The sequence below is a fragment of the Ranitomeya variabilis genome, chromosome 2, assembly GCF_051348905.1.
Source record: "Ranitomeya variabilis isolate aRanVar5 chromosome 2, aRanVar5.hap1, whole genome shotgun sequence".
In the NCBI taxonomy this organism is placed as follows: Eukaryota; Metazoa; Chordata; class Amphibia; order Anura; family Dendrobatidae; genus Ranitomeya; species Ranitomeya variabilis.
The window spans coordinates 1072248126-1072260486 of record NC_135233.1 but is presented as its reverse complement, the minus strand read 5'-3'; the positions used below and the strand labels follow the sequence as shown (position 1 = coordinate 1072260486).

General features: G+C 43.2%; 1 protein-coding gene across 3 annotated transcripts in view; it reads left to right on the top strand.

Moving 5' to 3' along the window:
• Window positions 1–12361, top strand: part of LOC143808679 (cytochrome P450 2K4-like) — a 109434-nt gene that overhangs the window by 71501 nt on the left and 25572 nt on the right. For all 3 annotated transcript variants that reach the window (XM_077291585.1, XM_077291584.1, XM_077291586.1), the window contains exons 4-6: window positions 5950–6099; window positions 6912–7072; window positions 7620–7796. In XM_077291585.1, the coding sequence (XP_077147700.1) occupies window positions 5950–6099; window positions 6912–7072; window positions 7620–7796 (488 nt within the window). The remainder of the gene's footprint in view (window positions 1–5949; window positions 6100–6911; window positions 7073–7619; window positions 7797–12361) is intronic.

The window sequence follows — 12361 nt, the reverse complement described above, 5'->3', positions numbered from 1 at the left end:
CTTGGTCATATCCGTCAAAGGTTTAACAACGCTAGAAAAATTAGCGATAAAACGACGGTAGAAGTTAGCAAAACCCAAGAACTTCTGAAGACTCTTAACTGACGTGGGTTGAGTCCACTCATGAATAGCTCGGACCTTGACTGGGTCCATCTCCACAGCAGAAGGGGAAAAAATAAACCCCAAAAAGGGAACCTTCTGTACTCCAAAGAGACACTTTGAGCCTTTAACAAACAAGGCATTCTCACGCAAAACCTGAAACACCATCCTGACATGCTCCACATGTGAGTCCCAATCTTCAGAGAAAACCAGAATATCATCCAGATAAATAATCATAAATTTATCCAGATACTTCCGGAAAATATCATGCATAAAGGACTGAAACACTGAGGGAGCATTAGAAAGCCCAAAAGGCATCACCAAGTACTCAAAATGACCTTCGGGCGTATTAAATGCAGTCTTCCATTCATCACCTTGCTTAATGCGCACAAGGTTGTACGCACCACGAAGATCTATCTTGGTGAACCACTTGGCACCTTTAATCCGGGCAAACAAGTCCGACAAGAGAGGCAAAGGATACTGAAATTTTACAGTGATTTTTTTCAGAAGCCGATAGTCAATACAAGGTCTCAAAGATCCGTCCTTCTTGGCCACAAAAAAGAATCCCGCACCAAGAGGGGAAGAGGAAGGACGGATATGCCCCTTCTCCAGAGACTCCTTGATATACGAACGCATTGCGGCATGCTCAGGTACAGACAGATTAAATAATCTTCCCTTAGGAAATTTACTACCTGGAATCAAATCTATGGCGCAGTCACAGTCCCTATGAGGAGGCAGAGCACTGGATCTGGACTCGCTGAATACATCCTGAAAATCAGACAAATACTCAGGAACTTCCGAATGAGTAGAGGAAGCAATAGACACCGGCGGGGAATCAGCATGAATTCCCTGACAGCCCCAACTTGACACAGACATTGCCTTCCAATCCAAAACTGGATTGTGGGTCTGTAACCATGGCAGACCCAAAACGACCAAATCATGCATTTTATGCAGAACAAGAAAACGAATCACCTCCCGATGTTCAGGAGTCATGCACATGGTCACCTGCGTCCAAAACTGCGGTTTATTTTCCGCCAATGGCGTAGCATCAATACCTCTAAGAGGAATAGGATTTACTAACGGTTCAAGAACAAAACCACAGCGCTTGGCAAATGACAGATCCATAAGACTCAGGGCAGCACCTGAATCCACAAACACCATAACAGGGTAAGAAGACAAAGAGCAAATTAAAGTCACAGACAAAATAAATTTAGGTTGCAAATTACCAATGGCGACAGGACTAACAACCCTTGTTAGGCGTTTAGAGCATGCTGATATAACATGTGTAGAATCACCACAGTAAAAACACAACCCATTCTGACGTCTATGATTTTTCCGTTCATTTCTAGTCTGAATTCTATCACATTGCATTAAATCAGGTGTTTGTTCAGACAACCCCACCAGAGGATTAGCGGTTTTGCGCTCCCGCAAACGCCGGTCAATTTGAATAGCAAGCGCCATAGAATCATTCAGACTTGTAGGAATGGGGAAACCCACCATCACATTCTTAATGGCTTCAGAAAGGCCATTTCTGAAATTTGCGGCCAGAGCACACTCATTCCACTGAGTAAGCACGGACCATTTCCGAAATTTTTGGCAATACACTTCAGCTTCATCCTGACCCTGAGAAATAGCCAGGAAGGCTTTTTCTGCCTGAATTTCAAGATTGGGTTCCTCGTAAAGCAATCCGAGCGCCAGAAAAAATGCATCAATATTTGCCAATGCCGGATCTCCTGGCGCTAGCGAGAAAGCCCAATCCTGAGGGTCGCCCCGCAAAAAAGAAATAACAATTTTAACTTGCTGAGCTGAATCTCCAGATGAACGGGGTCTCAGAGAAAGAAACAATTTACAATTATTCTGGAAATTCCTAAACCTAAATCGATCTCCAGAAAACAATTCCGGAATAGGTATTTTAGGTTCAGACATAGAACTACTGGTAACAAAATCTTGGATGCCCTGCACACGAGCTGCCAGCTGGTTTACACTTGTAATCAAGGTCTGGACATTCATGTCTGCAGCAAGCACAAGTGTTGTGAATTCTGTTTGTGGGCTCCCCCGGTGGTGTTTTATGGTAGTGCCACTTATTTGCCTTCTTCTATCATTGATCACCTGTTGACACCCATTAGGGGAGTTTCCTATTTAAGGCTGCTTGGCTGTTGGTCCGATGCTGGCCAACAATGTATCAGTAGCATTCTGTTGCATTCTCCTGCCTCAAGATCCTGTTCAGCTAAGTTGAATTTTGTTTCTAGTTAATGCTATTTTTGTCCAGCTATTTGCAATGTGACTCTCTGTAGCTGGAAGCTCTCGTGGACTGAAATTGCCACTCCAGTGGCATGAGTTGTCACTGGAGTTTTAAAGTAATTTCAGGATGGTGTTTTTGAGTAGTGTTTTGAAGTTAACCGTGAAGTGACTCTTTCCTGTACTTCTGCTATCTAGTAAGCGGACCTCACTGTGCTAAATCTGCTGTTCATCCTACGTATGTCTTTTCCTCTTGACTCACCGTCAATATCTGTGGGGGGCTGCTATCTCCTTTTGGGGTTCGTCTCTGGAGGTAAGGCAGGCCTGTATATTCCTCTGATAGGGGTAGTTAGATCTCCGGCTGGCGCGTGGTGTCTAGGGCATCGTAGGAAACACTCCCCGGCTACTTCCAGTGTTGTGTCAGGTTCAGGTCACGGTCACTTTAGTTCCCATCACCCGAGAGCTAGTCCGTTGTTATTTTGATTTCCCTGCCATTGGGAAAATCATAACACACAAGCCACTCAAAGGTAAAGGGGAGGAAGAGAGGAAAGAAAAAAAAAAAAAAACTCAGAATTTCCTTTCTTATAATCCCACTTCAGCAATGAATTAAACATTCAATGTTGGCCTGGCATACTGTTATGACCCCAATGGCAGAGGGTCTCAGGAATAACTGCTAAGTCTGCAAACACAGAAAACCAGCTCATAGGGCAGTGGTAACTGGGCTGACCATATATCTAATCCTAGCACCACAAATACCAGCAGCCGGGGAACGTTCCTACGTTGATCCTAGACATCTCGCGCCAGCCGGAGAACTACCTAACCCTAGAAGGGAAAAGAAAGACCTTTCTGGCCTCCAGAGAAAATACCCCAAAAGTTGGATAGAAGCCCCCAACAAATAATAACGGTGAGGTAAGAGGAAAAGACAAACATAAGAATGAGCTAGGTATTTAGCAAAGAGAGGCCCACTAGCTAATAGCAGAATATAGAAAGATAACTTATATGGTCAGCAAAAAATCCTATCAAAAATATCCACACTGGAAATTCAAGAACCCCCGAACCGTCTAACGGCCCGGGGGGAGAACACCAGTCCCCTAGAGCTTCCAGCAAGGTCAGGAATCACATTTAGTACAAGCTGGACAAAAATGAGAGCAAACAAATAACCCAAAAAACAAAGAAGCAGGACTTAGCTTAATTTTGCACGAACCAGGACCAGCAGATAGGAGCAAACAGAATGTGTCTGATAACACCGATGCCAGGCACTGGACTAAGGTTCCAGGAGGTTTATATAGCAACGCCCCTGAAGTAACGACCCAGCTGGGTGCAAACTGAGGGAAAGAAATCCCAGAGTCATATCACTAGTAACCACAAGAGGGAGCCAAAAAGTCTAATTCACAACACCAAACCACACAAAATAAACAGCACATGGTATCTTCCAGATCACATCTGGGGAGTCAAAAAAGTCTGTAACCGAGATCTGTTGTCATTGGTGACTGCACCACCATTTCACTCTAAAGGCTGCTAGGCATTCTCTTCTCTTGGCTCTGTGTTACCTCACATACACTGGCTGTTGCAGAGTCACCTGCTCTGCCGCTTTCAAACAAACACTGACACACCCAACCCTTTACTGCAGGGTTTTTAAATGGAATCTGTGGCCATGGGCCACTTGTAAGACCAAGCCTGGAGGGAGCGAACCGCACTACAACCATCCTGTAGTTTGCTCCAAATATAAAAGCTCATGACAGATTTTTTAAAATCTGCCTTGGGCAAATAGCTTGTCCAAGACCACACTTACTTTTATTCTGCATTGCAGCCACAGCTACAGCTCTGGCAAAAATTAAGAGACCACATCCAAATGTTCAGTTTGTCTGATTTTTCTCTATATAGGTATATTTTTGAGTAAAATGTAAATTGTTCTTTTAGTCTACAAACTTCTGACAACATGCCTCCGAATTTCGAAGCAATACATTTTGTTTTGTTTTTTCTGGAAAGGAGAGATTGTGAAAATTTAAAAAAAGCCCAGTGCTTTCAGACCTCAAATAATGCAAAGAAAACAAGTTCATAATCATTTAGAAACAACAATACTAATGTTTTTACTCAGGATGGAAGAGTTCAGAAATCAATATTTTGTGGAATAACTATGATTTTTAAAAACAGCTTTCATTCATCTTGGCATGCTTTCCACCAGTCTTTCACACTGCTTCTGGCACAAAAATTGAAGTAGATCTTTGTTTGATAGCTTGAGACTATCCATCATCCTCTTGATTACATTCCAGAGGTCTTCATTGGGGTTCAGGTCTGGAGAATGGGCTGCCCATGACAGGGTTTTGATGTGGTCGTCTTCTATGCACATCCTGGGGCATACATAGCGACCCTCGCATATAATTCTTGTCATTGCCTCACACCAGGAAGTAAGGAAAATAAGGAGACTGCATTGCTCTTTGCTGCTCAAGAGTTGAAATGAGAATACCCCTTTAAACAATAGGTCATTTTCTGACGTTTGCTTACTTTTACATACCAATGCAATATCTCTGGTTAAAATTACAGTGATTTCATTCACATACTGTATACTAAAATAATTTCATGTCCAACATCTTAAAAACAACTATTTTCTTGAGCTGGAATATAAGTGTGTTCTTAAAGTCATGGTGCACTTTTGATCAGTCACTGGAAAGCAACAAAAAACAATAGAAATATGAAATTTGCTCCAAATAAAAGAAAAACTCTCCCAGTTTCATACCTATTCATTGTAGTTTCGATGTGCACTCCCTTTGTTGCCCTACACACATCCAAACGATAGCATAGGCTTGTGGTTGCATGATGTCACAGACCTGGCAGTGTATTAATCAGAATTCAGTTTCTGAAGGGTTAATCTGACTGGGGGCTCAGCAACAGCTTAAATGAGTTTGTGTTGTTCGATTAGTTCATGTTATATTTCCTCATGAACAGGTCTGATATGATTGGGCCAAAGAAAGGGCACCAAAATGTAAGCTATAAAAGTGCACCATGACTTTACGGACACACTGTATTTTAGTTTAAAAATGTATCATATATTCAAAGACTACTGAGTCCATGGAGGGTACATTATAGAGACTCTTGCTGCCCCACATAACTTCCGTGGACATTTCTTCAAAAATGTCTCATCCAGAGGTAATATATATATATATATATATATATATATATATATATATATATATATAATATATATATATATATATATATATATATATATATATATATCTGCACCGTGTTAGCCAGTAGTTAGAAAAATATTTAGAGAGTCCTCAGTGGCTGATAACTTTTAATGGCTAACTGAAAAGATGGTACCAAATAGTCTACATGCCTGATGAAGAGACCTGAGTAGTCTTGAAAGCTTGCAATTTGTTACCATCTTTTCGGGTAGCCATTAAAAAGTATCAACCACTGAGGACTCTCAATTCTAAATATTTTTTCCTCCAGAGGTGACATTTCATTGCTAATAATAATATTTTTCAATTCAGGAGAATTTTGACTCTTCCACTATTTGGTGCTATGAACTAGCCACTGAAAATTAAATGTTGGTAGCCATCTTGTATGTCTAATATCTTTCTCTCTCTATGAAACATGTACCATTCCCAGGAGTTATATTTACCAACTATGAAAACTGGAAAGTGATGAGACGATTTACTTTATCAACACTTCGAGATTTTGGAATGGGGAAACAATCCATTGAAAACAAGATTTCTGAAGAATGTGATTTTCTAGTAAAGAAACTCAGATCTTACAAAGGTTAGTGAATGCTTCCATTGTACCAAACTGTTGTATTCATGGGTGAAAATTATAAATGCTATAATTTTTGGTGGTAGGCTATGCTGGACTTGGATAATTCTGAAGGTCTGAGCTCCAGTTGAGATCCATCCTTGACTTCTTTTTTCTTGGTTACCAATATATTATCATCCATCTTGTATGTAGCCTATGAGTATATTTTACACTTGTAAAATAAGAAAATGTCTCTAATTGTTTAGGGATCTAGCAACTTGATAGAAATGCTCTAGATGGAATCACACTCAAGACCATATACTGTTTAGTAACTGAGTGGTTAGCACCATTACCATGATAAGAGCTATCTCTGCTCCCAGATCGGATCTTCTGCTGCTTTGGGTGCCACCATGCTATGTCCTGATGCTGTAATTATTATACAGTATATGGGTCTGAACAATGCATCATTATGCATGATCCATGACTTTTTGATCTCCTCTGGTGCTAACGAGAATCTGGTAGCAAGGAGGAAAAGAGTTGAAGACTGGAAACAGCAATGGCCATTCAACATTTTTTCAGAGGCTGTATGGTCAACCATTTTCTCTGTCTTGGTTCCTACTCTATATGTTAGAACATGAATACGTTCATACACTGAGATTCACACACAGAGTTGAAGGACAGCAAGATCTGTTCAACTTTTTTAGATGGCTACATGGTCAACCATTCGCTATATTATGTGCTCTTACTCTATACATTAGAACACAACGTTTTGAATACATTGAGATTCATAGACTTTAATGCTGCAATTTCTTATGGCCCTTATCTAATCATTGTATTTCCAGGTGAACCGTTCGATAACATCATGATTATTAATGCTGCTGTAGCCAACATAATTGTCTCCATCTTATTGAGTAATCGATTTGATTATGAAGATCCCACACTTCTAAAGCTGTTGAAGATCGTTAATGAAAATATCCAATTACTTGGAACCCAAAAAGCTATGGTGAGCAACAAAATGCCTGTAGATGGAGGAAGGAGGCATATCTTCTAGCAGTAACGTGTCTCCTTTGGGAATAGCAGATCAGCCATGCTGAAATCCAACATACCCCTTCTTTCCCCAACATATGTCATTGACAGAGAGTTGGAACATTCCAAACATATAAATTAAATCGTCAGTCCTTTTATTAGTAAAACGTGTAGCTGACTGTCCTGTAATGTGGAAGAACATCTTTAGGACCCACACAGATCATCAAAAAAAAGAAAAGAGCACTAGTGCTTGTTAGAGCACTACATCCACCTAGAAGCAATTTTCTGGGATTACTACGTAGAAGATCGCAGGGGACACTGAACCCTAATCTGATATTGTTAGCCTCTTTAACGGACTACTGTTTAACTCTCACAGGACTTTTGGATTAGTTAGCGTTCTAGCGGTCTAATCCCCATCATTCATACAATTTCCATCCCATTCAGTATACATATGACAAGTGTTGTTTGTAGGATTAACCCTTTAATTTGCAGGACTACACATCTATTCTTTGTATACGCTGCAGCTGTTTAACGCATTTCCATCTGTGATGCGCTGGTGTTCAAGTCTGCAAGAAATAGTAACCAGGAATGTGGGTGAACTGCATGCGTTCATTCAAGAGGCCTTCACCAACCAAAGGAAAGAACTGGATGTAAATGACCAGAGGAATCTTATCGACTCATTCCTGGTGAAACAACGAGAGGTACTAGAACACAAACTGATACTACATGGCAGAGCTGAGTTTGTTATCTGGCATAACCAATTATCATGTGTCTTTTCTTCTTGCCTGTTTTTCCCTGTCTCAAATAAATAAATATATATATACAGTACAGACCAAAAGTTTGGACACACCTTCTCATTTAAATATTTTTCTATGACTATGAAAATTGTACATTCACACTGAAAGCATCAAAACTATGAATTAACACGTGGAATTATATGCTTAACAAAAAAGTGTGAAACAACTGAAATTATGTCTTATATTCTAGGTTCTCCAAAGTAGCCACCTTTTGCTTTGATGACTGCTTTGCACTCTTGGCGCATTTGTTAATTCATACTTTTGATGCCTTCAGTGTGAATGTACAATTTTCATAGTCATGAAGACACAGACAAATCTTTAAATGAGAAGGTGTGTCCAAACTTTTGGTCTGTACTTTGTGGAATAACCATGATTTTTAATCACAGCTTTCATGCGTCTTGGCATGCTTTCCACCAGTCTTTCACATTGCTTTTCAGTGACCTTATGCCACTCCTGGTAGAAAAATGTAAGCAGTTCTTCTTTGTTTGATGGCTTGTGACTATCCATCTTCCTCTTGATTACATTCCAGAGGTTTTCAGTGGAGCTCAGGTCTGGAGATTGGGCTGCCCATGACAGGGATTTGATGTGGTGGTCATTCATCCATACATTGATTGACCTAGCTATGTGGCATGGCGTATTGTCCTGCTGGAAAAACAGTCCTCAGAATTGTGGAACATTTTCTGAGCAGAATGAATCAACAGTTTTTCCAGGATAACCTTGTATGCAGCTTGATTCATGCACCCTTTGCAAAGGTTAACCTGCCCGATTCTAGCCTTGCTGAAGCATCCCCAGATCATCACCGATCCTCCACCAAATTTCACAGTGAGTGCAAGACATTGTGGCTTGTATAACTCTCCAGGTCTCCGTCTAACCATTAGACAACCAGGTGGTGGGCAAAGCTGAAAATTAGACTCATCATCAGAGAAGATTACCTTACTCCAGTCCTCTATGGTCCAATCCTTATGGCAGTGTTTCTCAACTCCAGTCCTCAAGACCCCACAACAGGTCATGTTTTCAGGATTTCCTTAGTATTGCACAGGTGATAATTTCATCACCTGCTCAAGCATTAATTCCATCGCCTATGCAATACTAAGGAAATCCTGAAAATATGACCTGTTGTGGGGTCTTGAGGACTGGAGTTGAGAAACACTGCCTTATGGTCTTTGGCAAACTTCAGCCTGGCTCTCCTTTGCTTCTCATTGATGAAAGGCTTTTTTCTAGCTTTACATAACTTGAGCCCTGCCACTAGGAGCCTGCTATGAACTGTTCTTGCCGTGCACTTCATCCCAGCTGCCATTTTCCATTCCTTTTGTAGGCCACTTGATGTCATCCTGAGTTGCTGAGTGACATTTGAATAAGATGACTGTCATCCCGATCAGTGGAGAGTCGTTTTCGCCCTCTGCTGGTCTGTAGCTTCTTTGTCCCCAATGTCTGCTGCTTGACCTTGTTGTAATGGACCGCTGTCTTAGAAATTTTAAGTATGGAGGCAACATGACCCTCACTGTATCCTCTGCTAGTAAAGCCAGAATTGAACCCTTCTTTTCCTCACTCAAGACTTTTCAACTCCTTTGGCATGGTTAAAAGTTATTTTTTAAATATGGTGCTTGAACCCTCTAGGTTCATGCAACATACTGTAATCCGATTTCTTATTATATTTTATTATTCTTCTTCTTCTTCTTCTTCTTCTCCATGTTTTCCTCGGCCCGAACCGCTCGGCGCAGAGATCCCGTTCAGGCGGCGTTTCGAAGACCTCAGTGGGGACAGGTGTGCTATGTATTTTTGGAGTCGATCCGATTTCTCGTTTTAAAAAAAAAAAAAAATCGCATTTTAAGCAAAAATTTTCCCATAGGAATTAATGGCAACCTTTCCATGACCCCCAACTGACATGGATTAAAGCCACAGGTGTACTGACCTTACAAAGATGGCAGCTATGCAAATGTACGGTGTCCATTTTAGGACATGATCATTTATCAAAGTCAAACATCAAAATAATGTGACTCTGACTCGTGACTCTGACTCGTGACTCTGACTCCTGACTACCGAGGGGCCGAATGCGCCAAAGTGGCTACCAAGTGGCCAATGTGGCTACCAAGTGGCAAAAGTGGCTACTGAGGTGCCGAATGTGCTAAAGTGACTACCAAGTGGCCAAAGTGGCTACTGAGGTGCCGAATGTGCCAAAGTGGCTACCAAGTGGCCAAAGTGGCTACAGAGGTGCCGAATGTGCCATAGTGGCTACCAAGTGGCCAAAGTGGCTACCGAGGTGCCGAATGTACCAAAGTGGCTACTAAGTGGTCAATGTAGCTACTGAGGTGCCGAATGTGCTAAAGTGGCTACCAGGTGGCCAAAGTGGGTACCAAGTGGCCGAAGTGGCTACTGAGGTGCCGAATGTGCTAAAGTGGCTACTAAGTGGTCAATGTAGCTACTGAGGTGCCGAATGTGCTAAAGTGGCTACCAGGTGGCCAAAGTGGCTACCAATTGGCCAAACTGGCTACCGAGGTGCCGAATGTGCCAATGCGGCTACCAAGTGGCCAAAGTGGCTACCAATAGGCCAAAGTGGCTACAGTGGTGCCGAATGTGCCAAAGTGGCTACCAAGTGGCCAAAGTGTCTACCGAGGTGTCGAATGTGTCAAAGTGGCTATCAAGTGGCCAAAGTGGCTACTGAGATGACGAATGTGCCAAAGTGGCTACCAAGTGGCCAAAGTGTCTACCGAGGTGTCGAATGTGTCAAAGTGGCTATCAAGTGGCCAAAGTGGCTACCGAGATGACGAATGTGTCAAAGTGGCTACCAAGTGGCCGAAGTGGCTACCGAGGTGCCAAAGTGGCTACCAAGTGGCAACAGTGGCTACCAAGGTGCCGAATGTGCTAAAGTGGCTACCAAGTGGCAAAAGTGGCTACCAAGGTGCCGAATATGCCAAAGTGGCAATCAAGTGGCCAAAGTGGCTACCAAGGTGCCGAATGTGCCAAAGTAGCTACAGAGGTGCCGAATGTGCCGAAGTGGCTATCAAGTGGCCAAAGTGGCTACAGAGGTGCCAAATGTGCCAAAGTGGCTATCAAGTGGCCAATGTGGCTACCAAGTGGCAAAAGTGGCTACCGAGGTGCCGAATGTGTTAAAGTGGCTACCAAGTGGCCAAAGTGGCTACCAAGTGGCCAAAGTGGCCACCGAAGTGCTGAATGTGCCATAGTGGCTACCAAGTGGCCAAAATGGCTACCAAGTGGCCAAAGTGGCTACCAAGGTGCCGAATGTGCCATAGTGGCTACCAAGTGGCCAATGTGGCTACCAAATGGCCAAAGTGGCTCCCGAGGTGCCAAATGTACCAAAGTGGCTACCAAGTGGCCAAAGTGGGTACCAAGTGGCTGAAGTGGCTACTAAGTGGTCAATGTAGCTACTGAGGTGCCGAATGTGCCAAAGTGGCTACCGAGTGGCCAAAGTGGCTACCAATTGGCCAAACTGGCTACCAAGGTGCCGAATGTGCCAAAGTGGCTACCAAGTGGCCAAAGTGTCTACCGAGGTGTCGAATGTGTCAAAGTGGCTATCAAGTGGCCAAAGTGGCTACCGAGATGACGAATGTGTCAAAGTGGCTACCAAGTGGCCGAAGTGGCTACCGAGGTGCCAAAGTGGCTACCAAGTGGCAACAGTGGCTACCAAGGTGCCGAATGTGCTAAAGTGGCTACCAAGTGGCAAAAGTGGCTACCAAGGTGCCGAATATGCCAAAGTGGCAATCAAGTGGCCAAAGTGGCTACCAAGGTGCCGAATGTGCCAAAGTAGCTACAGAGGTGCCGAATGTGCCGAAGTGGCTATCAAGTGGCCAAAGTGGCTACAGAGGTGCCAAATGTGCCAAAGTGGCTATCAAGTGGCCAATGTGGCTACCAAGTGGCAAAAGTGGCTACCGAGGTGCCGAATGTGTTAAAGTGGCTACCAAGTGGCCAAAGTGGCTACCAAGTGGCCAAAGTGGCCACCGAAGTGCTGAATGTGCCATAGTGGCTACCAAGTGGCCAAAATGGCTACCAAGTGGCCAAAGTGGCTACCAAGGTGCCGAATGTGCCATAGTGGCTACCAAGTGGCCAATGTGGCTACCAAATGGCCAAAGTGGCTCCCGAGGTGCCAAATGTACCAAAGTGGCTACCAAGTGGCCAAAGTGGGTACCAAGTGGCTGAAGTGGCTACTAAGTGGTCAATGTAGCTACTGAGGTGCCGAATGTGCCAAAGTGGCTACCGAGTGGCCAAAGTGGCTACCAATTGGCCAAACTGGCTACCAAGGTGCCGAATGTGCCAAAGTGGCTACCAAGTGGCCAAAGTGGCTACCAGGGTGCCGAATGTGCCAAAGTGGCTACCAAGTGGCCAAAGTGGCTACAGAGGTGCCAAATGTGCCAAAGTGGCTATCAAGTGGCCAATGTGGCTACCAAGTGGCAAAAGTGGCTACCGAGGTGCCGAATGTGTTAAAGTGGCTACCAAGTGGCCAAAGTGGCTAC